The 27,173-nt window shown below is 42.9% G+C and overlaps 2 protein-coding genes and 1 non-coding gene across 4 annotated transcripts in view; 1 reads left to right on the forward strand and 2 right to left on the reverse strand.

Moving 5' to 3' along the window:
- Positions 1-525: 525 nt before the first annotated feature.
- On the reverse strand, positions 526-607 carry trnas-uga (transfer RNA serine (anticodon UGA)). The gene has a single exon. It is a non-coding gene; the product is annotated as a tRNA-Ser (tRNA).
- A 2,865-nt stretch (positions 608-3,472) lies between these two features.
- On the reverse strand, positions 3,473-8,060 carry LOC144529907 (keratin, type I cytoskeletal 18-like). Its single transcript, XM_078269270.1, has 4 exons — positions 7,613-8,060; positions 4,869-4,997; positions 3,754-3,836; positions 3,473-3,641 (listed from the first exon to the last, which is right to left on the reverse strand). The coding sequence occupies exons 1-4, from the start codon at positions 7,823-7,825 to the stop codon at positions 3,473-3,475; spliced, it is 594 nt and encodes a 197-aa protein (XP_078125396.1). The 5' UTR covers positions 7,826-8,060.
- A 4,383-nt stretch (positions 8,061-12,443) lies between these two features.
- The window catches only part of LOC144530381 (MBT domain-containing protein 1-like), an 18,263-nt gene continuing 3,533 nt past the window's right edge, over positions 12,444-27,173 (forward strand). Inside the window, exons 1-14 of one of the 2 annotated variants that reach the window (XM_078269930.1) lie at positions 12,444-12,567; positions 15,180-15,399; positions 17,138-17,271; positions 17,981-18,092; positions 18,612-18,691; positions 19,398-19,515; positions 20,073-20,207; positions 20,317-20,405; positions 21,255-21,353; positions 23,296-23,431; positions 24,691-24,746; positions 25,058-25,162; positions 26,022-26,169; positions 26,638-26,720. In XM_078269930.1, the coding sequence (XP_078126056.1) occupies positions 12,547-12,567; positions 15,180-15,399; positions 17,138-17,271; positions 17,981-18,092; positions 18,612-18,691; positions 19,398-19,515; positions 20,073-20,207; positions 20,317-20,405; positions 21,255-21,353; positions 23,296-23,431; positions 24,691-24,746; positions 25,058-25,162; positions 26,022-26,169; positions 26,638-26,720 (1,536 nt within the window). In that variant the 5' untranslated portion in view covers positions 12,444-12,546. The remainder of the gene's footprint in view (positions 12,568-15,179; positions 15,400-17,137; positions 17,272-17,980; positions 18,093-18,611; positions 18,692-19,397; positions 19,516-20,072; positions 20,208-20,316; positions 20,406-21,254; positions 21,354-23,295; positions 23,432-24,690; positions 24,747-25,057; positions 25,163-26,021; positions 26,170-26,637; positions 26,721-27,173) is intronic. The other variant, XM_078269931.1, reaches the window with a different exon arrangement.

The following is a 27,173-nucleotide window of genomic DNA, read 5'->3' on the forward strand; positions in this document are numbered from 1 at the left end:
GGTGACAGACATCCGGCGGAATTTCCTGCCGCACCACAGCAATCCCAGAAGTGGAACGTCGTGGATATAGACTAGTGTTGTGTAAATTGAAGCCTGGATATGAACCCATGCAAAATCATGCGTTCAATTGATTTGCACTGTCCCCTTCTTGAAGGTGCAGTAAGCGATGATGCGCAAAGATTGTTGATATTTGAACTCAACTGCCAAACAAATACATGTCATGCCATTTTCTTATTAAATCTTTTTGTTAATCTTCATTGGACCAAGCCTCTCTTTCCTCAAAATTCAAGAAAATGCAACAGTACCTGCCAACAGGTACTTTATTTACCATCACCTCCGTCAAGGTTCTAAGCGAGCTGAGGCGATACCAAAAGGTGACGTGAAAACCTGCAGACTACTGATTGGTCGGAGAGAATCGTCACTAATCACTGCGTCATCATTGTGTCCCAAAACAAAGCAAGTTTGAATCAGGGTTTGCAGGAGAGGGCACAACTGGACAATAACAATGCTTTACCTTCCAAGCGACGCTGTGAGCAGGGTTTGAACCTGCGCAGGGAAACCCCATTGAATTTCAAGTCCAACGCCTTAACCACTCGGCCATCACAGCACTCTGTAGTGTGTTTGTCTGTGTGTCTCTCGCTGTCTCTGACCTCCGTCTCCCCTCTAAAGGGCTGCCAGCGACAGGCCGCCTCCTACCAGGACATGGTGAGACCACGGGCAATAAACGTCCATCTCTAAACAATCAAGATTTCAGCTATTTTTGTCACTTTTTATGATGATTTTTGTCACATTTTTCTGCAATTTTTTCACTGTTTTAAACATTTTTGTCACTTATTTCAACCTTTTTATTGCTTTTTTGAGGTTCTTGTCACTTTTCCCCTGTTTTTGGTGCTTCTTCTGATGTTTTTGTCTGGGTTTTTTAACTTTTCTTTACTTATCTGGACTGCTGGTGCCCTGAGCATTTGCCTATACTGCCTATACCACGGGCCGTGATGTGTAGGGCTGGGACGATATGCTTTTGTCCTGATTCGATTCTTTCTTGATACATGGGCGCCAATTGGATTTGTGTTGCACTTTTTATTATTATTGGTATAGTCTGTTATCTCACCAGAGCCTGCATATGTGTCAGCTCTTCTTCCAGACTCGCTGCTGTTCTCCTCCGCTCCGCCAGCTCAGACTCCGCTGCAGGGTCAAAGGTCGCCTCCGGAGAACTCAACATGGACACCTGAACACAACACACAGGAAATGCTGTAACAACCCACAAGTAAAGTGATAACTGTGGTTAAAGGTCCCATTTTCAGCTCATTTCCAGGTTCATTCTTGTATTTTGCACTTCTACTAGAACATGCTTTAATGTAGCATAATTTTTCTCATACTGCTCTGTTTTAGAATCTGTCCCTTTAACCCTCATGTTGTCAAAGTAGACCCATTTAAAAAATATGTATATCAGAAAATATGGGGCGTTGAAATAAGCGCGGAAAATGTAAAAAGAAAAACATGACAAAACGTTGGGAAAGCAACAAAACGCCAGAAAAAGCGATAAAAATCATCAAAAAAGTCGGGGGGAGGATGGGTGGGTGTTAACATACAGGACCTTCAAGCCAGAGAGCAGAGTTCACATCCTGGGAAAACTAAGCCTTTCACCCACAAATTGCATGTTCCTTAGGAGTGTTTTAATCCAAACCACCATTTTTTTCCTAATCTTAAATAGTCGATTTGATGCCTAATCTTAACTTTCATTTCAGCAACACTCGCAAAACTTGTTTTGTGGACTAAATTTAACTGTAATCTCCATTGAAACGAGCGGAAGCTCGCGGTACTTAGTACACATCTACCAACTGTCCCTAAACACATCTACCAACTGCCCCTAAAAAAAATCTTCCAACTGCCCCTAAAAAAATCTTCCAACTGTCCCTAAACACATCTACCAACTGCCCCTAAAAAAAATCTTCCAACTGCCCCTAAACACATCTTCCAACTGCCCCTAAAAAAATCTTCCAACTGCCCCTAAACACATCTACCAACTGCCCCTAAACACGTATTTAGTTTGAAGTATTGTCCTTTATTACATTTTAAATCACATATGTTACTGAGTAAATAAAAAAATAAGTAAAAAAAAAAATTTAATATTTATAAAGCAACAACCAATGTTGACCAAAGGGTTGTACAGAGGAATAAATAAGACATAAACTACATAACTCTCACAAGCATAAAATAAAAATAAAACACATTGTGTGTGTGTGTGTGTGTGTGTGTGTGTGTGTGTGTGTGTGTGTGTGTGTGTGTGTGTGTGTATCACTTAAGTAGAATATGTTTGTACTCTTTACAGAACATGATTTCAAAATAAGAGCGTGCTGGAGATGTTTGTGTACCTGGGTGTTGAACAGGAAGTGGTTTCCGCTCGTCTGTCTCAGGACGTCCAGCTGCCGGATCAGATCTGATGACTCAGCGCTCTGCATTGCCACGTCGACGCCCACTGATGTCTGCGCCTGGAGACCCTGCGTGTCCTAGAGACAAGAAGACGGGAAACATGACGCATATACACTTAGTTCATTTGAATAATCCAGGTGAGCTTTTTAGGGTTATATACCTGCAGAGTGTAGAAATCACTTTTCTAAGTTTTTGTGGCGTTTTATTTTTTACTTTTTTTGCTGTTTTTGTTGCACAATTCTTTTGTGTGCTTTTTCGACGTCTTCTTTCAACATTTTTGTGGCGTTTTTTAAAAGAATTGTCCCTTTGCTCAACATTTTTGTCTAATTATAGATAAATGCAACTTTATGGGGCTTCACCGTTGGCTTCACTTTTTAGACCTGGATCCCGAGTAGCTTTTGTCTGTCTTAAATCAAAGCTTCTCTTCCTGGGGTCTTTATTATTTCATAAGAATATCACATGAAGTGGAATACATCCATGACATACAGTATAACATTCAGACTCACAGTACATCAAAAGAACATACAACACATAAAAACATACATCAAAAAGGTACAGCACGAGATGTTGTGTTATTGTACCTGTTGGTGTCGTATCTGCAGCTGCACCAGATGTTGCGTTATTGTACCTGTTGGTGTCGTATCTGCAGCTGCACCAGATGTTTTGTTATTGTACCTGTTGGTGTCGTATCTGCAGCTGCACCAGATGTTATGTTATTGTACCTGTTGGTGTCATATCTGCAGCTGCACCAGATGTTGTGTTATTGTACCTGTTGGTGTTGTATCTGCAGCTGCACCAGATGTTGCGTTATTGTACCTGTTGGTGTTGTATCTGCAGGTGCACCAGATGTTGTGTTATTGTACCTGTTGGTGTTGTATCTGCAGCTGCACCAGATGTTGTGTTATTGTACCTGTTGGTGTTGTATCTGCAGCTGCACCAGATGTTGCGTTATTGTACCTGTTGGTGTTGTATCTGCAGCTGCACCAGATGTTGTGTTATTGTACCTGTTGGTGTTGTATCTGCAGCTGCACCAGATGTTTTGTTATTGTACCTGTTGGTGTTGTATCTGCAGCTGCACCAGATGTTGTTCTTGATCGCTGATGAGGCTCTGGAGCTCCGGCAGTGTTTGGATCTTCAGATCCTCGTCGAGACACCTTAGATTGCTCAGCTCCGCCTCCACACGACCACGCTGCTCACGCTGCTTCTCACACCTGTTCACACAGCAGAGGCTCAAGGGATATACGTCTACATGTGGATTATACCGGGGGAGGAGCATGCGTGCGTGCGTGCGTGCGCCTGTGTTGTAGGTGGTTCTGGATCTACCTGACGTTGAAGTCGTGAATAGTGAGCTCTGCACCGAGCAGCTGCAGCTTCACCTGAGCCTGGGCCGAGATAGCCTCACTGATCTGAGAGAGAGAGAGAGAGAGAGAGAGAGAGAGAGAGAGAGAGAGAGAGAGAGAGCGAGAGAGATGACTTGGGACCTGACTCAGGACTTGTTTGTCTTGACATAAAACCTGTTCATGTTAGAACGAACATAACATCATGGTATGTATTTAATAATGTATAACACAATGTGTTACAACTTCACAGGTTTAGCATTTGTAATTTTATACTGAAGTTTAATATAAACAACACACCTAACATCCTGTACGTTATGGCTCCAGGTGTGTGAGTATAAAGCAGGTTTGCAGGGAGAAAACAACTAGACAATAGTTACATTCCCCTGCAAATAGATGCTGTGAGCAGGGTTTGAACCTGCGTGGGTAAACCTCATTAAGTCCAACACCTTAACCACATGGCCATCACAGATCTCTGGAGTCTTTCAAGTAGGTAGGTAGGTAGGTAGGTAGGTAGGTAGGTAGGTAGGTAGGTAGGTAGGTAGGTAGGTAGGTAGGTAGGTAGGTAGGTAGGTAGGTAGGTAGGTAGGTAGGTAGGTAGGGTGGTAGGGTGTGTGAGTGCATGTGTGTGTCTGTGTGTGAGTGCGTGCGTGTGTTCGTGGCCAACGTACAAAAGATGATAAAAATGTTGAAGAAACCTTCAAAAACATCGAAAAAAGCTTCTAAAATCTTGAAAAAAGCAGCAAAGTGGGTCGAGATGGACTTCAGGGTTTAAAACCTTCAGGTGAGGTTCTCATGATCGGGACGTTTTTTGGAATATGTTAAATGTCAAGTCAGTCTCAACCTTTAGAAGCAAGTTCTGCAGGTTCTCAGCACAACTTCTTTTGTTTGTCTGAAGATAATCTGTCATTATTGAAATTATCTGTTGTGTTTACTGGATGTGTTGAAGGTCAGGTTTGGATCTCGTCTCTACCTGTCTGACCTTTAAACAATCAGACGCTCCACTTCCTGACGGGCCTGGTTGGGCCCTGTTTTGGGTTTTTTGGGGGTTAGGGTGTGTGTGTGTGTGTGTGTGTGTGTGCAGTGTTGTGGGCGACTCACCAGTTCCCGCAGCAGGGACACCGTCCTCAGGTGTCCGTCCAGCTGTCTCCGCTCTCGGGGACACTTCCTGTCCAGCTCCTCCTGGATCTCCTGCTCCAGCCTCTGATTGGCCGCCTCCAGACACTGGACCTGCATCCACCAATCACAGGTCAGAATCAGAATCAGAATCAGAAAGGAGTTTATTGCCACAGTAAGTTCCACCTACGTGGAATTTGTGAAAAGTAGTAGTATACAGCTGTTAAACATCATATCATCTATACAGGGATAGTAGTATACAGCTGTTATACATCATATCATCCATACAGGGATAGTAGTATACAGCTGTTATACATCATATCATCTATACAGGGATAGTAGTATACAGCTGTTATACATCATATCATCTATACAGAGATAGTAGTATACAGCTGTTATACATCATATCATCTATACAGGGATAGTAGTATACAGCTGTTATACATCATATCATCTATACAGAGATAGTAGTATACAGCTGTTATACATCATATCATCTATACAGGGATAGTAGTATACAGCTGTTATACATCATATCATCCATACAGGGATAGTAGTATACAGCTGTTATACATCATATCATCCATACAGGGATAGTAGTATACAGCTGTTAGACATCATATAATCCATACAGGGATAGTAGTATACAGCTGTTATACATCATATCATCTATACAGGGATAGTAGTATACAGCTGTTAGACATCATATAATCATACAGAGATAGTAGTATACAGCTGTTAGATTTCATATCATCATACAGAGATAGTAGTATACAGCTGTTATACATCATATCATCTATACAGAGATAGTAGTATACAGCTGTTAGACATCATATAATCATACAGAGATAGTAGTATACAGCTGTTAAAACTAGTGCTGTCAGTTAAACGCGTTATTAACGGCGTTAATGCAAACCCATTTTAACGGCGTACATTTTTTTATCGCGAGATTAACGTTCTTTTTGGCATAGCAAACTTTGTAGTTTTTTTCACATGCTGTTGCAACAACTAGTAACGTTAGAAAAACTACAACACCACACTACATCTAGCTAGACCAGAAACAAAACAACAGGCATGCGGCTTGCGAGCCGGCCAGAGAGTAGTAGGCTAACGTTACGTTTTGAGTGGATGGCGAGCGCGAGACGCCGAAATGGATGCCAATAAGAAAGTTTACTTTTAAAAAGTTGCCAAATAGTTCCATTGACAAGACCAAAGTGATCTGTGTGTTTTGTCGTTGTGAACTGAGCTATCATCGCAGCACGTCCAGTCTGAAATACCACTTGATGGCCAAGCACACAGCTGATGCCAATTCTCCGCCCCCCCTGATCGGTACTGGGGATCGGCAGATGTGTAAGTTCAGGTATCGGAATCGGGAAGCAAAACATTCCATAAGTACATCTCTAAAAAAAACAAATGCAAATACTTCCCCAATACACAATGTCAGTGTCCTTTGAGTATTTGTGTCAGTCCATGCCAAACTCTATTTGAAAATCGGCTACTTTTGTGTTCTTTCTTTCTTTGTAACACTTTCTTTATACCTCTCATGGAAACAGACACAATTTATAAACAGTATATATTTTTAAATACATGAAAGTAAATATGGTTTAACTTTACGTTTTAAAAAGCAAACAAAGGAATTAAAAGGAGATTTCTTCAAATTACGGAACAATTCCTTTCCGATCATGCACAGTATATGTCATGTTATATAGATAATAATTTATGGTTGGATTATCAAATTTACCAGCGCTGGAAGAAGTATTCAGATCCTTTACTGCAGTAACATTACTAATACCACACTGTAACACTACCCTGTTACAGTTAAAGTCCTGCATTGAAAATGTAACTTCAGTAAAGGTGTATAAGTATCATCAGGAAAATGTAGTTCAAGTATTAAAAGTAAAGAAAAATCCTCCCATAGAAAGTGGAAAGGATCCAAACAAGTTTGCTTATCACCTTACTGTCTCTTTCTTTCTGTCTTTCTGTCTCTTTCTGTCTCTCCAACCAGCTGTGTGTTTAATGGTCTGATCCTCTCAGCTGACTTGTAGCCGTTATATTGTTGGCTAGTTTACTTTAGAATAAAACATCAGATTTATAAACTACATGTGTTTAATGAGCAGGAATCTTAATGTGTAAAGTAACTAGTAACTAAAGCTGGAACAGATGAATGTAGTGGAGTAACTAAAGTAACTAGTAACTAAAGCTGGAACAGATGAATGTAGTGGAGTAACTAAAGTAACTAGTAACTAAAGCTGGAACAGATGAATGTAGTGGAGTAACTAAAGTAACTAGTAACTAAAGCTGTAACAGATGAATGTAGTGGAGTAACTAAAGTAACTAGTAACTAAAGCTGGAACAGGTGAATGTAGTGGAGTAACTAAAGTAACTAGTAACTAAAGCTGGAACAGATGAATGTAGTGGAGTAACTAAAGTAACTAGTAACTACAGCTGTAACAGATGAATGTAGAGGAGTAACTAAAGTAACTAGTAACTAAAGCTGGAACAGATGAATGTAGTGGAGTAACTAAAGTAACTAGTAACTAAAGCTGTAACAGATGAATGTAGTGGAGTAAAAAGTCCAATATTTCTCTCTGAAATGTAGCGGAGTAGAAGTAGAAAGTGGCATGAAAAGAAAAGACTCAAGTGAAGTACCTCAACATTTGGTACTGAAGTACAGTACCGGAGTGCATGTACTCAGTTACATTCCCCCCCCCCCCTCATGCGTCTCCTACCTGCTGCAGGTACGAGGCCAGTCTCCGGTTGAGTTGCTGCATGTTGAGCTTCTCTCGGGACAAACAGAAGCTCCGGCTGTCTGCATCCACATCTGCATCCACATCTGCAGCTGCCGCGCCGTAACGCGCCGGCGCTCCCGGTACGCGATAAACCCGATAACCCAAACCCGCCAGGGTCGCTCTGTTTGCACCGACAACCTGCCACAGTGACATTTTATCGCTTGTGTTTACTTCTTCTTGTATGTCTAGATATCACATCTGTACTCATCTATCCTCCCTAACACGCACTGCTCCTTTAAAGTATTCTTTATGGCAAAAAAACAAAGAATTTGAAACAGCAAAATAACATAAGCACTTATTTTTGCTTTAATCTATGGCTGCGTTTCAGATTCTGACAGGTCAGCGTCTGTCTAAACGTCCCGCTGCGATGTGAAGCCTGCAGGGTGTTTCCTTCTGTCCCAGTTGTGTCAGGATTTAATCCCCAATGACCTTTTTAAATGGTGAAAATAATAACAGGTTTCAGCAGGAACGGCAGCCCATCCCCTTTTTAGAATAGCTGAATATAAAGCTCATAGCGCACGTGGAAAAAAAAAAAAAAAAAAAAAAGACAGTCAGGTTTTTACTCGCTCTGCAGATTTTGATGGATCACTGAGTTCTGTAACCTGAGGGCAAAATGATCAAACTGTTCTAAAATGTGTAATAGTTTATGTGCAAGGGCACGGATGATTCTCCCAATAAATCATCCGCAGTGAAAAAAATACAGTTACAGTTTTTTTTTCGATTGCTAAATGACACAACTGGAGCTACATTAGAGTTTAGATTCTCTGCTCGAGCCCGAACCGGACCCAACCCGACCCATGGGCCAGGCTGGGCCGATATTTTATTCCGCTATGATCGGGCCGGGCCCTTGATCAAGCATTTGTGTTTTTTTAATCATTACTTTATTAGCCTTATTCGGTGGGGAGCAAGCTCTGCCTCTCGGATAGGGTCAGGCTTGATTTTTTGGGCCCAATCTAAGCTCTAAGCTACATGTGCAAAACTCTAACCATAGTCTGCACAGCAGCAGTTCATTTGGACCAAAGTCTAGTTCGTTTTTCATTGGGCTAGGGTTAGGGTTAGGGGTTCTGGGTTAGGGTTAGGGTTCAACCCTCTCTCTCTCTCTCTCTCTCTCGACCTGACTGCAGTTCGTCGTGGTAACCGACTTGAGTGGGCAAATGCTCACATTCGATGGCGTCTGGCACTTTGGAGAGGTGTTCTCTTCACGGATGAACCATAACCCTAACACCAGATACTGACTGGTTTTTGTCTTTGACTGGTGAAATGTTATAGGGACACGATCCGCGGTCTCCTGGGTGAAAGTGCTGTGTTTGACCCATCCACCCCACCAACTTCCCTACGCGGAATTTCCCCCTTACATACTTCTCGCTAAACCCCGTGTAGCTGCCTGCTCTCCCTGGTACGTTCTACACACACGCTGAAGGACGCCTTTTTCGCCGCTTCAGACGCTGACATCCACTGTCCAAACGTCCGTATTTTACAAGTTCGGAGTGATAACGGGTTAACAAAGTGTGTGGCTGCACTGAGCCTGTTCTGAAGAGAGATTGAGTTGTGCAGCTGATGTGAACTGTTTAGTTCAGGTGACTGTTGGTTGTGCAGACTGTGGTTCGAGTTTTGCACATGGGGCTCCAGTTGTGCCCACTGTCGTTTAGCAATTGAAAAAAGAGTGAGAGAGTTTGTCTGTCTTTACGTCATGCTTTAAAGCAGGAGTGTTACAGTTTTTGCCCGTTGCTTGAACACGTTTTACAAAACTTGGCTCATTGTGTCAAAACTCTACACAAACAAATAAGACACAACGCTGGGAAATAAACCATTCACATCTATGTCAAATTGAAACTCTGCTATCAAAACCTAACAATCCTTTGTCAAAATGTCTTTCTGATGACAAAATGATCCCCACTTGCATCATATGAATACACTTTCAGATCAGCAGCAACTACTTTATATAAAAAACTGCAGTCTTTTGTTTTCAATATTTTTATTCAGTTCCACAAAGGGCATGCTTTCACAACAACCAAAAAATGAAATACTGAATTCAAAATCATTACATTACAGTAGTATATTTTACAGTACAGTAAATTCAATAAAACAATACACTACTGTAAACACAGAAAAAACACAATTGTGCGCAAGTGGGCTTATGGATCCTGCCGTCTGTTGGGGTCGGGCCACAGGATCTCATCAACATCACAAGCAATGTCTTCTCTCGCTAAGCATTAGGGGAAAATATCCCCCGATGCTTAGGGAGAGATGCTTATCCCCTTGTGTGCCGAATCCATCCCTGGATTGACCTCACCTCAATGTCTCCGCAGGCCTGTTCCATTGCCTGCAGAAGAGGCATACGGGCATGTGGTTGGCGGTCATATACGCGCCATCTCCAAGCGGAAAAAAATTCCTCTATAGGATTTAGAAATGGCGAGTAAGGGGCAAGTACACAACTTCAAATTGATCATGGTTGATGAACCAGTTCTGGACCAGAGCAGCCCGATGGAAACATTATCCCAGACAACAACAAACCTGGGCTGCTCTGGTCCAGCATCTAGTGCATCTAGAAATGTGATTATGTGTTGCGCATTATAGGGACCCAGTTTATGCCAGACTTATGGCAGCACACAATGTGATATTTCCCCCTGCGCTGCCCCGGGTCATGCACAATTGCCCTTTTGGCCAATTATATTACGTCCCTGTCGTCTGTTTTTGCTAAGGTTGAATCCAGCCTCGTCAATGTAAATACATTCATGCGGCTGGGCAGCTCCATCCATGTCCAAGATTCTCTGTAACAAAAAATACATATTGTGGATGGCTTTACTCAAAGCACACAGCTACACTACTACACATACAGAACCGACCCACCCCACCACACAGGTACCTGTGTAGCTTTCTGAATGTATCTATGTGGTACTAATCCAGTGGTACATATCCATCTGTTACTGGACTGCACCCATTCTTTATTGTCAATGTAAAGGACTGAAACACTTACCTGTACATATTCATGTCGAAGTTCTTTGACCCTGACACTGTTCCTCTCAAATGGGACCCTGTACAATTGCTTCATGGTCATGTTGTGCTTTACCAAGATGCGTCTGATAGTTGTAATGCTTACTCGATTTATGTTGTTGAATATTTGCCTATATAAGTATTTGTTGCTGTAGCTGGTGGAGACGGATTGCATTGTTTGCTCTGACTAGGTTCACTATGGCAAGTTCCTGCTGTTGGATGAACAGGTGTTGGCATCCTCCCCCAGTAGGTCTTCTAGCCATCCTCCCCCAGTAGGTCTTCTAGCCATCCTCCCCCAGTAGGTCTTCTAGCCATCCTCCCCCAGTAGGTCTTCTAGCCATTCTGTAGAAAAATGCAACCACAAATTGTTCTCATTTGCTTCTTTTTTACAGTACTGTGTATACTGAACTTTACTGTATTTACCATACACAGTACTGAAACATCTCAACACGTTATCACGGTATGTTTCACAAAACTACCACTTTTGTTGGAAAAGGAGCATTAGCCACCCTGGAATACAATACATGTGATACAGTAACGTCATATGGTACAGTACTGTAAATACTCTAGATACAGTCTGAGTAGAGTAGAGAGTTGAAGACATACCTGTTTTCCAGTCGGAATGTCCTTATTATGGATGAAACTGTGAAACAGCTTAGATTAGGATTATTATATATATATATATGATTACTCTCTGCCCAGCTTCCCTCACAGTCAGGCCATGGTTTATGACATGGTCCACCAAAGTTGCTCTTATGTCATCCCAAATAATGGTCCTTGCGTGGCCTCTTTGACCACATCCTCCTCTGTCTGTCTGTCTGCCTCTGCCTCTGCCTCTGCCTCTGCCTCTGCCTCTGCCTCTGCCTCTGCCTCTGCCTCTGCCTCTGCCTCTAGCTCTCCCTGCCTCCATGCTTGCAAAGTTCTCAAAATGGCTTAATTGAGGCCTTTTTGTAGCTGGCTGATTTCATAGATTTCATTTTTGAACTAAGTGTCTAGGAGCGAGTGTGTTGCAGAAAGGAGCAAGTGTGTTACAGAATTGCAACTAAAGTGCAAAGCAGCGCTTTTGTTTAAGGTATGGTTACACTTTGTTTAAGGTATAGCAACAACGACTTCAAGTTATGTTACTTTGGTTTAAGCATGCGTCTATAGTGTTCAAGCAACGGGCAAAAACTGTAAACTCACTTTCACTAAGGGCCACACTGGAAACTAAGAATCAAGAGCCAGACATGTGGAGTTTATTGGCATGCTTTAATTGAATCGAAAAAGTGTAATTTCTTTGACTGTGTTATTTTATCTCTCACACAGTCTTCTCACTCACAGTTTGGTCGACATAAAGCCCCAAAAACGTTCCTCAGCCGTCATAGGGTTTGTGTGTGTGTGTGTGTGTGTGTGTGTGTGTGTGTGTGTGTGTGTGTGTGTGTGTGTGTGTGTGTGTGTGTGTGTGTGTGTGTGTGTGTGTGTGGAGCCAAGATTTAACAACAATAAAGTAGATAGAATGTAGTTTAAATTTGCTCCACCTCCAGCTATCAAATCATACATACATTATTTTTACTTAAGTAAATCATTTGTATACTTCTTCCACCACTGCCAGACACAGTTGATATTATATAAATATAATGATACAAATTATTTTATTTTATTTTATTTTATTTTAATTTATTTTAGGTTCCAACTCTGTCCAGTAGGGGTCGGTGGCGGTGAACACTATCTAATCTGAACTCTACACACGAATCAGAGACAGCAGCCAATGAGAGATAAGCAGCCGCGGTTCCGGCGCCTGCGCACTAGAAGTATGCTTATTTTGTCTGCCGTTGGCTTTTAATGATTATTTCCGCGGGTTTTAGTGTTTCGGGGAGAGTGTCAGCCGGCGGTCCAGCCTGATGGAAAACCCCAGAGACCTGGTGAGTTCTGAGGCTTGTCTGTCTGGCGGGAGCCCGCATTTCCCTCCTTTGTTGTGGTTGTGGTAGCGGTGTTCAAGGGCTGCTTCAGAGGACCGCTTTCAGAGAGTCAAGCCCAAACTCCTTTAAGAAATACTCTACTTTTAAGATCTCTTGCTCTCCGACAAAAATACACACCACATTAAAAAGACAGTTTACATTTTTATTCAGGAGTTTAATATTTTCTTTAATTCGGCATACATATACCGCGTAAAATATGTCTTACTTAGGTATTAAAATAGCCTTTTATAATTGCTTCGCCTGTTCTCAGAATCTCCTTCCACTGAACTCCACTGAAAAATCCAGTGATACAAGATTTATTTTCTTGTTGACAAAGGCACAAATCTCACTGACCAGCACTTTGAATTGTTTACTAAATCCAGACGAGACACCCTTTTCTTCGGCATGCATGTGCTCAACCAAGTAGCTTTTAATTCAGTAAAATTTCACTTTTATATCGCGTCGCTGTTTTCTTGCTACATTCCCATTTACGTCCACCACAATACACAGTGAAGAGCGTTGATTGCCAAGGTGAATCAATTAGAAATAAATCAATTTCAGTATCACACTGTGGTGATAGGTGCATTTAATGTAAGCCGAATTTAAGAGTGGCTTTAGCCAAGTCACATACAGTCTTGGGTTATATTATATGATCTACATCCTGGTGGCTACAATCTAATAAACTTAGAATTGCCAGAATTCTGGAGGGCATTTGGTGTCTAGTCTAGTGTTGTCGCGCGGACACACTCGCCAGTTGTGGCTGCTGAGTCTCTCTCTCTCCGTCTCTCTGTGCACCGCACTGCAGTGGTGCTGGATGCAGGTTATACTGATGTGAACCGCTGGATGCAACAGCTGTCAGAGCCAGACTTAAGAAGTGTGTGTGTGTGTGTGTGTGTGTGTGTGTGTGTGTGTGTGTGTGTGTGTTCTTGTTTTACTATATTCGTGGGGTCCAAAAACCGGGGAATACAGTATACTTGTGGGGTCTGCACAGCCTTGTGGGGCCCAACATGCTGGACCCCACAAGGTTAAAGGTCTGTTTGAGGGTTAAGACTTGGTTTTAGGATTAGGGTTAGAATTAGGTTAGGGTTAAGGTAAGGGTTAAGGTTAGGCATCTAGTTGTGATGGTTAAGGTTAGGGTAAGGGGCTAGTCTACGTTTGTTAGTGAAAACAAACGTATGTGTATGTTTGTGATGTGTTTGTTTGTGTGTGTCATCATCATTTCCAACTTTCTTTTATTGAACAAATTTAGCATTGGATTGAATATCATGAACACACACACACACACACACACACACACACACACCATAGCTGTCCCTAATTTGTAAGAATTTGAGGTTTTTGACTAGAGGTCGACCGATATGGGTTTTCTCTGGCCGATGCCGATCTTTAGAAATCAGGGTCAGCCGATGGCCGATATTTGAAAGATAAAATGTAACACTAATATACACAGAATTTCTCAAAAAAAAACATTTATTGAACACTTCACCAATCTACACTTGTATACTTCAATTAAAAATGTATAATGTAAAAACATACTGTACTATATTGTATAAATAATGTATGAAAAATATATTAAATAAATGAAACAGGTAAGAAGAAAATAAACTTTGTCAAATAAACTTTTCAACGAAAAAATAGTTTAGTGCACTTAGCAGCATTTTTATTAAACTTCTGAGAATACAAATCCTCAAGCTTCACAGAAAGTGACACGTTATTATTAATCTCAACACTATTTCCTCCTAACTCCTGTTGAATCACGTCAGACCAGGGCTCTCTAAAGTCAGATCTTGTTCACCTTGTTTGTTAGATCATTGTTCATTTGGTGAAGTGTTGTATCTGAGCACATTTCTGTCATTCAAACAACTCTGAGTTGTAGTTTAAAACTCGTCCAGCCAGTTTAATAACATTAAGGGTTTTATTCGTGCTCGAGTCCATAGATGCAGTTAATGGATACAGGCACGGAGAACTGAAGGCTCTGTTAGCAACGATTAGCTCCGTTAGCGGTTAGCTCCGTTAACGGTTAGCTCCAGTTAGCTCCGTTATAGGAGTGGATGAGACTGCCACGGACAGGGGTAACAACCAGACTCTGATAAATGACATTCGGGGAGCTTCCATAGCAGTGTGGCCGCGGTGTTTTGTACGGTTTATCAGTACAGTTAATCCCAAGGCAAGAACACAGCAACATGCTACTGCTAACGGTAGCGTCTGAGCCTGAAGTGACTGCGGGAGACACACGGCGCAAGACTTGACGCGGGGAGGGGCTGGAGGCAGCTGGTCTGGGTGCGCTGTGAAAAATGTCGCCTATTCATGTTTTTAACACTAGGCTGCCCGCAGATGCACCTGCCTATTAATCGGCTTGATATACTGGGATATTGGCCGATGCCGATTATGTAAAAAAAAAAAAAAGCCAAAAATCGGCCGATTAATCTATTTTTGACGCTTATTTAAAAAAAAATTTCACTTTGTTGATTTAAAAAAACAATATATTGTTCAGCCCGACATGGCAGCGGGCTGAATATCTTCCCTGGGGGAGATATGATATAATATTTACAGTATAACCGTGTGTGGTTCCCCAGGCGGAGCTTCCGTCCAGGAAGCGGCGCGACTCGTTCGGGATGCTGGAAGGTCTGGAGGAGGAGCGGAGCAGCTGCAGCAGCGAGTCCAGCGGTGGGGGCAGCGCCGCCTCCAGCCCCGAGGACAGCGAGGAGGACGAGAGCCACCTCCCCGCCCCCTCGCTGACCCTCATCAAGACTAACGGACAGCTGTACACCTACCCCGACGGGAAGGCCGGCATGGGTACGTACGTCTGAGACGCAGAAAGTCAACTTTGAGCCACTCGGTTTATTATTATAGTATTAATATTATTTTATTATATTTATTATTAAAGGTCCAGTGTGTAGGAATTTCTCCCATCTAGCGTTGAGATCATATATCGCAAGCGACTCTCTCGCGCCACGCAGTTCAAAGTACGTATTACAGCTACGGTAGCCTTCACGCAGCAAGCCAAAAGGAATACTTGGAATTAATGGTGGTGGTAAATATTCATGAAAAAGGACAAGTTTGTGAACGGGCAACACAGATTTTGTTAATGAACAACTACACAAGTTACACACTGGGCCGACTATTCCATTCTTTCACGGTACTGGTTGAACGCGCCGATTGGATTTGTATTGCGATCACAATTATTATTGCCATTCTAGAAGTATTGAGTACACACACACACTCCAAGAAGACCAGCATCCTCGCTAGACTGCAGGTACCCACACACACCACACACACACACACACACACACACACACACACACACACACACACCACACACACACACCATGAACACACACACACACACACAGACACACACAGGTTTGTTTCACTATCTTTGTGGGGACCCGTCATTGACATAATGCATTCCCTAGCCCCTTACCCTAACCTTAACCATCCCAACCAAACGCCTAACCTTAACCCTTACCCTCACCCTAACCAGAACCTAATTCTAACCATAACCTAATTCTAAAAACCAAATCTTAACCCTCAAACAGCCCTTTAAACTTGTGGGTCCAGCATTTTGGCCCCACAAAGCTGTCGGGACCCCACAAGTATACTGGACTCCCGGTTTTTGGACCCCACGACTATACACTCACCTAAAGGATTATTAGGAACACCTGTAAGATTTCTCATTAATGCAATTATCTAATCAACCAATCACATGGCAGCTGCTTCAATGCATTTAGGGGTGTGGTCCAGGTCTAGACAATCTCCTGAACTCCAAACTGAATGTCAGAATGGGAAAGAAAGGTGATCTAAGCAACTTTGAGCGTGGCATGGTTGTTGGTGCCAGACGGGCTGGTCTGAGTATTTCACAATCTGCTCAGTTACTGGGATTTTCACGCACAACCATTTCTAGGGTTTACAAAGAATGGTCTGAAAAAGGAAAAAACATCCAGTATGCTGCAGTCCTGGGGGGGCGGTAATGCCTTGTTGATGCTAGAGGTCGGAGGAGAATGGGCCGACTGATTCCAGCTGATAGAAGATCAACTTTGACTCAAATAACCACTCGTTACAACCGAGGTATGCAGCAAAACATTTGTGAAGCCACAACACGCACAACGTTGAGGCAGATGGGCTACAGCAGCAGAAGACCCCACCGGGTACCACTCATCTCCACTAAAAATAGGAACATGAGGCTACAATTCTAAAGAATGCTTCCAGCACCTTGTTGAATCAATGCCACGAAGAATTAAGGCAGTTCTGAATGCAAAAAGGGGTCAAACACGGTATTAGTAGGGTGTTCCTAATAATCACACATACACACACACACACACACACACACACACACACACACACACACACTGTACTTAATGTTTTGACTCAATCCCACATTAGGGGTGCAAATCACACGTTTATCACAATACAATATTATATATTTTTCAAGGTTTTTTCAACATTTTTGTAAGGAAATGTAAAGTGTGGTTTGCCCATCAGAGTGACTCCGTGTGTGTGTGTGTGTGTGTGTGTGTGTGTGTGTGTTTCTCAGCGACCTGTGAGATGTGCGGCATGGTGGGCGTCCGAGACGCATTCTACAGTAAAACCAAACGTTTCTGCAGCGTCTCCTGCTCCAGAAGTTACTCGTCCAACTCCAAGAAGGCCAGCATCCTCGCTAGACTGCAGGTACAGACACACACGCACGCACACACACACACACACACACACACACACACACACACACACACACACACACACACACACACAGGTGTTCAGGTGCATTCTGGGCATATTGCTATCTTGAGGCAGTAGGAAGTGATGGCACCATTGACCAACAAAAACCTGGTCTAAAGTCAATAACGCAGCATTTCATTGTTATTTTAACAGAGCATTAGTAAAATGCTCCTAGACTCGTGCACAGCGCGCGCACACTATGCTTGTTACACACACAGGGACGCACAGCAGCACACACACATGCAGAAGATTACAAATACAAATATTACGGTGCAAATCCTCCATCATAACAGCAATGCTCCAAGGTCCAAACGCGCCTGGCTTTTAAAGGGAATGGGAGACGATCTCTGATTGGTTGATTGCATGTTACGCCCAAAACACACCTCTGATTAATGAAGACACTAAGTACAACCATTTTGAACCATGTGCCCGGCGCACGGACCCTTTTTTCCGCCGTCAAAGTATCAGAAGTGGATTTGTACACGCCCTAAACACACCTATTTAATCTGCTGAAACCGAATGTTCTTAGTATGTCCGTTATTTAAAGGGGAAGTCTGACTTGTCTCTGTCTGTCTGTCTGTCTGTCTGCGTCTCTGTCTGTCTGTCTGTGTTTTAAAGGGGAAGTCTGACTTGTCTCTGTCTGTGTGTCTGTGTCTTAAAGGGGAAGCCTCCCACTAAGAAGGCTAAGGTTCTGCAGAAACAGCCTCTGATGACCAAACTGGCCGCCTACGCTCAGCACCAAGCCAGCCAGCAGAGCGCCGTCAAGAAGAGCCGTGAGTCCTCCCACCGCTTTAACCAACCAGCTGTCAGCTCATCCAAATGGTTTCTTCTGAATGAACCAATGGGCTCGCAGCTGAGAGACGGAGTAACACCTTGTTGGTTCAGGGGTTTTTTCATGTGATTTATTGACAGTAAGAAATATACAGTAAAATCACTGGTCTTAAAATGTCTCGTTAACTTTGGTCTGGGACAGCCCAAAATCAGTGTATAGGTGCCCTTTAAGGTCCCTTTGAATGGGGAGGAGTTAATTCTACGGCGGCCTTTTAGGGCCTTTTTAGGTAAAACAATAGAAAGAGGGCAAATGGCGGCGTTTGTGGTGTGATGAGGTTGATCCAACCTTGCAAAATGAAGCGATATGGTCTCGTGACTTGTCTTCAATCTTAGAGAATATTCCAGTTTTTTCTTTAGAATTTATTATATATTATTTATTTATTATATTTCAGTTTGTTATGGTACATTTGTGACTTTAATCCCTGTGTGTGTGTGTGTGTGTGTGTGTGTGTGTGTTGCAGTTACTGTGGAGGTGTTTGACTGGGGTCGTTACCTTGGAGACGGAGATGTGGCAGGAGCACCGGTCAGCTGCTTCAAACACGTGGGTGCAACACACACACACACACACACACAGGGACACACACATACACACACACACACACACACACACGAACACACACGCACAGACAAACAAACACGCAGGGACACAGACACACAAACACAAAGACACACAAACCAGAGACACACACACACACACACAGAGACACACACTCAAAGACACACAAACATACACAGACACGCACACACTACACACACACACACACACACACACAAAGACACACAAACAGAGACACACACACACACTCAAAGACACACACAAACACATACAGACACGCACACAGACACACACACACACACAAATGCTCGTCTTTATGAACTTTTGTCACACAGATGCACACTCGGTAGAGAGGAAGAATGAAGAACAGTGTGGAGCACAGAGCAGTCGAAGGCTCTTCGCTCTACTGTATATATGTACTGTATCTACTGTATACTCCTACTGTATACTCCTACTGTATACTCCTACAACGCAGCATTCACATGTTGATTTAGAATTTGAATGCGTTCAATGAAGCTTCAAAGTATTCGGTCCCACAGTCCTTGAACTGATCTCAACACTGTTTCCGTCCACGTTTTTAGGGCAAAAATCTCTTCTAACCAGCGATTATGAAACAAAGTGCGTCTGTTTTGCAGCTCAGTGACAGCAGTTTGTTGTTGTTGTTGTTGTCGTCGTCGTCGTCGTCGTCCAGGTCCCGATGGGGAAGTCGTGGGGCGACATCAGCGAAGGCATCCGTGTGGAAGTCCCCAACACTGACAGCGCTCTGCCCATGAAGGTCTACTGGATCGCTGGCATCATCAAACTGGCCGGTACACAGCACTGGTTTCTGTATTCATGTCCTATATATTTTCATCTATTTTACATACATTTTACAATACATTGCCAAACACCAGAATTTGAATCTATTGAAAGGATAGCCCCACTGAGATGTAGCCTCTCATTTTCTGAGGGGTGGGGTGCTATAAACACAAATACATAATTATAAATAAACCACATACAGACAGAATAGCGTTACATAACAAACATACACAGATACAGACACATGGTTTCCGCAGGGTCTCAAAAAAAATCTAAAATGTAGTCGCTGCAGTATTGTGTTCCAGGTCTTAAACCTGGAACACCTCGGGACACATTTAACCCGTTTTCAAAAAGATTCTACATCAGAACATTTGGGTTTCTTTTTTTTATATTTTTTTTTATTCAATTAATAGCATTTGAAGAAAATAATTGATAAAACTAAAAAGTGACAAAAATGTCAATCATTTTTGAAAATGTTGAAAAAAAACTAAATCTATCTCTGCAGGGATCCTTTCCATAATGTTGTCAGACACTTAGAATAATAATGTATGTGCGTGTGTGCGTGCAGGTTTTAAGGCCTTGATGCGGTACGAGGGTTTCGACAGCGACTCCACAAGAGATTTCTGGCTGAACCTGTGTGTGCCGGACATCCACCCGGTCGGCTGGTGTGCTGCGGGGGGGAAACCTCTGGTCCCTCCTCAGAGTAAGAGACAAAACTCGTAACTTCTGCACAAGAGAATTGTTGGATGTGCATATGGTTTCTTTAACATAACACAACACGTGTGTGTGTGTGTGTGTGTGTGTGTCCGCAGCCATCCTGCACAGGTTCACCAACTGGAAGACGTTCCTCATCAAAAGACTGACGGGATCCAAAACGCTGCCGCCAGACTTCCCCTCCAAGGTCACACACAGAAACGCACGCACGCACACAGACATACGCACACACACGCACGCACGCACACACTCCTATTAGACCAGATTTTGCTAGATTTAGCGTAATTTTGCATACCATCTGGCGGTAGCTGTACACAAAAGGGTCCAAATGTTTGTTGCAGGAGAGGTAGCCTTTTGAAAGACAATTTAATAAGACACGACGAGTGCTTAGGGACCGTCTACAAACTACAACATCGAAAAGAGATACAAAAATATTTTCACTAATAGGCATATGCTTATTTCTTTAAAGTAAGTGCTGTAGTACAACTAGCAGGAGACAAGTTATAATTGAAGTAAGTTTGGAGACACTACCTTATTTAATCATTCAATTAATACATATTTTTGTATCTCTTTTCGCTGTTGTAGTTTGTAGACGCTCCCTAAGCACTCGTCTTGCCGTCTCCACACCGGGAACTAAACAGAGCTGAATTAGCACAACTTTCATGCCTTTCTGTCACATCTACTGCAGTCAGATTCACGGTGTTCACTCAGAATGAATCACTTCACATGGGTAGGCACTTGTAATGACATTTCGAACATGTTTAGAGGCTAAAAGCACGTTTAAAACTTGCCCAGTTTCAGCCTCCTAGGTGCTAACGCTAGCAGGAGGATAACGCGGTGTAGGCAGCACCAATTGTTTTCGTTTTTCTCGCTACTGACAGCACTCCACATTTACAAACAACAGAGCTACGTGTTGAAATCGACCGGAATTCTCCTTTTAAGGGAACATATTAAAAAGTGTACCTGTAAGTACAGAAATGTTCTTGTCTCGTAGCTCCATGTTTTGAGTGTGTATTGAGTGCTTTTGGTTGTCCAGGTGCAGGACAGCATGCAGGTTCCCTTTAAGAAGCAGATGCGGGTGGAGGTGGTGGATAAAACTCACCTGTGTCGGACGCGGGTGGCTCTGGTCGAACAGGTGCGTGACTCACACAGAGTATTTCATGTAGGGCTGCGCAATGTATCGTTTTTTTTTTTTACTACCATCGCGATAACAACTGGCGCATGTGCAGGACGTTCACACATGCGCAGATGATAATCCTGTTTACGACACTGCACGATCTGTTCCACACTTGCGCACCGTTGCGCCGTGGGAATAATGTTTTTGTAGGCTGCATTTAATGTTATTCATTTTGCAGTTCACGGCGGGTCTGTCTTATAAAGATCTTTAAATTAAGTACTTATTGTCACTGATCCAAAACCGCATATCGACGTCCGTGTACTAGAGTTTAGATTCTCTGCCCGAGCCCGAACCGGACCCGATATTTTCCGCCGCTATCCTCGGGCCGGGCCGGGCCCTTGATCAAGCGTTTGTGTTTTTTTAATCATTACTTTATTAGCCTTATTCGGTGGGGAGCAAGCTCTGCCTCTCCAGCTTCTCCCGTAGCTCTGGGTGTATGTCCTGACCTGACTTGAGTGGGAGGTAAACTTGGCTACATCGTGTCTCCCCCCCCCCTCTGCAGCACTGTTGTCGGCCAGTGGGTCAGCATGCAGACCGTGGCGAAGGACGGTATTAATTAGGTGATAGAGACAAGAAAGTCTCCTATATGGTTGCAGGGCTTTGATTATGTGGCTGCCTTGATCTGTTACCCACACTGTTCGGCTGAGGGAGCAGCTAGGGTTGAGTTTTTTTTTTTTTACGTTTCTTCATTCGGATCCATTTGCGATCCGTTCCATTCTGAATAAACTAACAGCACAGTTTACATGCTTCGTCCTTGTTGCATTACCGGTATTTATTAAGATAATTCTAAACAGATTTCTGTAGTTCAAACAACTCAGAATTGTAGTTGAGAACGTCAGTTATAACAGCTCACGTATTAAAAGTTGTCGGGTTTAAATCGGGCCCGGGCTCATAATTCCAGTTAATGTGTCAGGCCGGGCTCGAACGGCACAGGCTCGGGTAGGGTCGGGCTTGATTTTTTTGGGCCCGATCTAAGCTCTATTGTGTAATACGCCTTGGCGACATTGTCATTTTTGTGAAATGTAGTGTGGGGATGTTGTAATGTTTTTAAATGTAGCTTACGCTATACATTACGAGGTGTTTACGTGTTTGCCAATCCAAAATAATAAAGGAGTTGTTACATGTTACATGAACATACACCATTTTGGTTCCATGTGGAATGAAGTCTTTCTGTCACTGCAAACCTTCAGTTTCCTCCACACTCCCCTTTGTGAGCGCTGTGAAATGAATGAAATTCCCGCGGTGCAAAGGTGCGCAAGCGTGGAACAGATCGTGCAGTGTCATAAACAGGATTATCATCTGCGTATGCGCGAACATCCGCATAACGGACCATGCAGGCAGCACAGATCGGGTACCGACACATTCAATGTTCAATAAAATAAAGTTGGAAATGTTAATTAGTTTTAAACTCAACAAGCAGTTTGTTGTATTTTAGCAGAACACTGAAAGCAGCAGAACTGAGAACACTTTTATATCTGTTAATGTATCACAAAGTAATATCGTTATCAAGATATTACTATATATTCATCTGTTACAGCTTTAGTTACTAGTTACTTTAGTTACTCCACTACATTCATCTGTTCCAGCTTTAGTTACTAGTTACTTTACACATTAAGATTCCTGCACACAAAACATAAGTAGTTTATAAAATCTAATGTTTTATTCTAAAGTAAACTATCCAACAATATAACGGCTACAAGTCAGCTGAGATGATCAGACCATTAAACACACAGCTGGTTGATCCTTTAAACTTTCTAAAATGTTTTAATACTTTTACACACTTTTACTGAAGTTACATTTTCAATGCAGGACTTTAACTTGTAACAGTATTTTTACAGTGTGGTATTAGTACTTTTACTGCAGTAAAGGATCTGAGTGCTGTTGTTGGGTGTGGTTGCAGGTGATCGGCGGCCGCCTGCGTCTGGTGTACGAGGAGTGCGACGACGGTTCCGACGACTTCTGGTGTCACATGTACAGCCCGCTGATCCACAGCATCGGCTGGTCTCGCTCCATCGGACACCGCTTCAAACGATCCGGTGTGTGTGTTAACGTCGACGTTTAACTAGTCTATATCGCCGATGATTCCCTCCTGTTGTCTTCGGGTCAAATCTGACCCATTTTCAAAAAGTTTCTATATCAGAAACTTGGGTTTCTTTCAACCAAATTTTAATTTAATAACGTGGATAGTTCCATACGCTCTTCACAATAAAATAAATGATTAGTTCACTACTTTCATTGAATTTGGGTGTTTTATTCAATTTTATAGCATGTAAAGAAAAATTGATAATAGAACGTTGAAAAACGTAGGAAAAAAAATGTCAAAAAAGTGACAAAAACGTCGGAAAAAGTGACAAAAACGTCGGAAAAAGTGACAAAAACATGGGAAAAGCTAAAAATAAAAAACGTCAACAAAGCGCAGAAAAATATTGACAGAAACTTCAAAAGAAGTGACAAAAGTGTCGAAAAAGATGACCAAAACGTTTGAATTTTTTTTACATTTTGACCCAGAAAAACAAACGATGGGGAAGACAACACAAGGGTTAGAATAGGAGTGTTTGACTCAACTTCACTGGAGAATAAGAGCCAGACATGCAGAGTTATCATGCTTTTATTTAATCCAAAAAGTCTATCTTTGACTGTATTACTGCATGTCTCATATAGTCTTCTCTCTTACAGTTTGGTCGAAGTCCTACAATATAAAAAAGTTCCTCAGCCATCATAGAAAAAAAGCGCCCAAAAATTCAGAATGTGACAAAAACTAGGCGGGCATGAATTAATTGTGAACCTTCATTGATATGGGGGCCGGCTCAAAATCTGCGAGGGACCCGGATTTTGTCCGTGGGCCTTGAGTTTGACACAGGTGATTTAGGGGATTGCTCCAGTGCCGCCGGATGTGCGTCCACTGCCTCTTTCTTTGTGTTGGCGTTCTAACCTCCGGTGGATTTGTGAGGACTATGGTTAACTGCTCCTCAGATCTCTGCAGGGTAAATCCAGACAGCTAGCTAGACTATCTGTCCAATCTGAGTGTTCTGTTGCACAACGAAAACACATGTTCCACCAAAAGAAGTTCTTCTTGAGACTTACTTTACGTGGCTCCGTCCGGAGCTTAGCACCGCCCAAGACGATTGTGATTGGTTTAAAGAAATGCCAATAAACCAGAGCACGTTTTTCTCCCATCCAGGAATGCTGTGTGGACTAGTCAGACCTTCCGCTAATATAAAACGCTGACTTTAAGGCAGCAACAGATGAATGTGCAGACTGAGATGTGATGATGAAGATGAATCTGTGTTTCCAGATGTGTCCAAGAAGCTGAGCGTGCAGACGGACGCTCCAGGACAGCTGTTTGCCAAGGTGAGAACTGTGAGAACATCTTTCTGTCTGTCCGTTTGTAAAAAAGCAACAAAGGTGAGTCGAAATGGGTCTATGCACTATTAGCTTGCGATCACCCCGCCTCAGTTTGATGTGTACCTGTGCAGGTGAAGGTGAGTTTGATGTGTACCTGTGCAGGTGAAGGAGAGTTTGATGTGTACCTGTGCAGGTGAAGGAGAGTTTGATGTGTACCTGTGCAGGTGAAGGAGAGTTTGATGTGTACCTGTGCAGGTGAAGGAGAGTTTGATGTGTACCTGTGCAGGTGAAAGAGAGTTTGATGTGTACCTGTGCAGGTGAAGGAGGTGGATCAGAGCGGCTCGTGGTTTGAAGATGGGATGAAGCTGGAAGCCATCGACCCTCTGAACCTGTCGGCCATCTGCACGGCCACAGTCAGGAAGGTGAGGAGCAGAATCAGTGGATCAACACGCTGTCACGTGTTTTTGTGTCCCACATGAAGACAAATCACATTGAGGGAAATACAAAATAAATGGTGTAGTGGGAAAATGTCCAAATGATGCCCTAAGGCCTGTCAAATCTGACTCCAATTTATTAATTCCTGCCCCCTTTACCTATTGGACTTACGTTTCCCAGAACACAAGGATCAATCTGAGACGAAGAGTTCAGTTAAGCAACATTTACTGAGTCCAGCATCTAAGTTACAACACAATTGTGGGTTCACAAACAGAGACTAAGTTTCCCTAGGGACAGACATAAAGTCAGAGCTGGTCCACCAAGTTGTCCTCCGAAATGAGCACTCATCTATTCTCTCCCTCAAGCTTTTAGCTGGCAGGGACACCCCCTCTCTCCCCCCGTCTTCTTGTTTCTAAGCAGAAACTGTTATCTTACACACAAACACACGCCAAGGTCGGGGCCTCTATGTGGTGCAACCTCCTCTTCCTCTGTCGCAACCTTCAAACAATGCACCTCTATGCCATGATAGCCTAAACTATTTTTATGACTTAAGCTTAACTTTCTGTGCATCAGAGGTCACCCAGAGTACTTTTAACCACTTCCTCAATGACTAACACAGCTCTTTTGCAACAAGCACATACACACATTCTGTTAATAAAATATTTCTACAATGGGAGGTTGTGGTAGTACGGAAGAGGATTAGGGCCACGTGTGGAAAATGTATTTGAGTTCTGAGTTTAAAGTAAAGAATCCAACCTTTTTTTTTTTTACTAGCTGAAACCTGCAGAAACCCTGATTTAACGTAACTCCAGGAAATGTGATATAAAGTGTACCCCCCCCCCCCAGGTTCTGGCAGACGGGTACCTGATGATCGGTATCGACGGTTCGGAGGCGGCTGACGGTTCGGACTGGTTCTGCTATCACTCCACCTCTCCCTCCATCTTCCCCGCCGGCTTCTGCGAGATCAACGACATCGAGCTGACGCCCCCCAGAGGTGGCCGCTGCTGCCTCGCAGCTCTAACGCTGAATGATGAATGAATCCGGTTTCATGTTTGTTTGTTTGTTTATGTGGATCCCCGTTAGCTTCAGCATATGGTAGAAGCTGTTCTTACTGGGGCTCCTGCAGTGTAGTATGTGACAATACAATTTACAACATCACATTGAACACAACACAAGACACACACATTAGACGTTTTTTTCTACAGTTCACAAAATGCAAGTCATATATTTATAAAAATTAAAAAATGCAACTGTGACACTAAAGGTAAACGAGATGTCCTATCAGATTCAGAGCCAAATTTCTGTCATTTTTTTTTTTTCTTTTTCTGATTTGACAAAATACTTTCAAACCATTTTTCCGTCAAACTTAAAGTCAAGTTTGAATTAAAAAAAAGTCTTATTATGGACCGTACAGCGCCATGTCTGTGGCTGAATCCGACCCTGTTGTTTGTGTCTGCGTCAGGTTACAGCAGTCTTCCCTTCAGATGGTTCGAGTATCTGAAGGAGAGCCGGTCGGTGGCGGCCCCGGTCAACCTCTTCAACAAGGTGGGACTAAAACACTGTGTGTGTGTGTGTGTGTCTGCGTGTGTCTGTGTGTGTCTGTCTGTGTGTGTGTCTGCGTGTGTCTGTGTGCTTGTGCGTGTGTGTGTGTGTCTGTGTGCGTGCATGCGTGTGTCTGTGTGTGTCTGTGTGTGCTTGTACGTGCATGTGTCTGTGTGTGTCTGTGTGCTTGTGCGTGTGTGTGTGTGTGTGTGTGCGTGCATGCGTGTGTCTGTCTGTGTGTGCTTGTACGTGCATGTGTCTGTCTGTGTGTGTGCGTGCATGCGTGTGTCTGTCTGTGTGTGCGTGCGTGTGTGTGTCTGTGTGCTTGTACGTGCATGCGTGTGTGTGTGTGTGTGTGTGTGTATATTGTATGAAGCCCTTTGTGTTAAATTTGCATGTATGAAACGTCTTCTATAAATAAAGAGAATTATAAGCTTTAAAACTTAAAACTCATGA

This window comes from Sander vitreus, chromosome 15 (genome assembly GCF_031162955.1).
Source record: "Sander vitreus isolate 19-12246 chromosome 15, sanVit1, whole genome shotgun sequence".
Classification (NCBI taxonomy): Eukaryota; Metazoa; Chordata; class Actinopteri; order Perciformes; family Percidae; genus Sander; species Sander vitreus.

Excerpts from the sequence above, each read along its gene's own strand:
- LOC144529907 (XM_078269270.1), bottom strand. The coding sequence starts at position 7,825 with ATGTCACTGTGGCAGGTTGTCGGTGCAAACAGAGCGACCCTGGCGGGT. Across the intron at positions 4,998-7,612 it reads TGGCCTCGTACCTGCAGCAG|GTCCAGTGTCTGGAGGCGGC; the intron begins GTAGGAGACGCA and ends TGGTGGATGCAG. Across the intron at positions 3,837-4,868 it reads TGTCCCTGCTGCGGGAACTG|ATCAGTGAGGCTATCTCGGC; the intron begins GTGAGTCGCCCA and ends TCTCTCTCTCAG.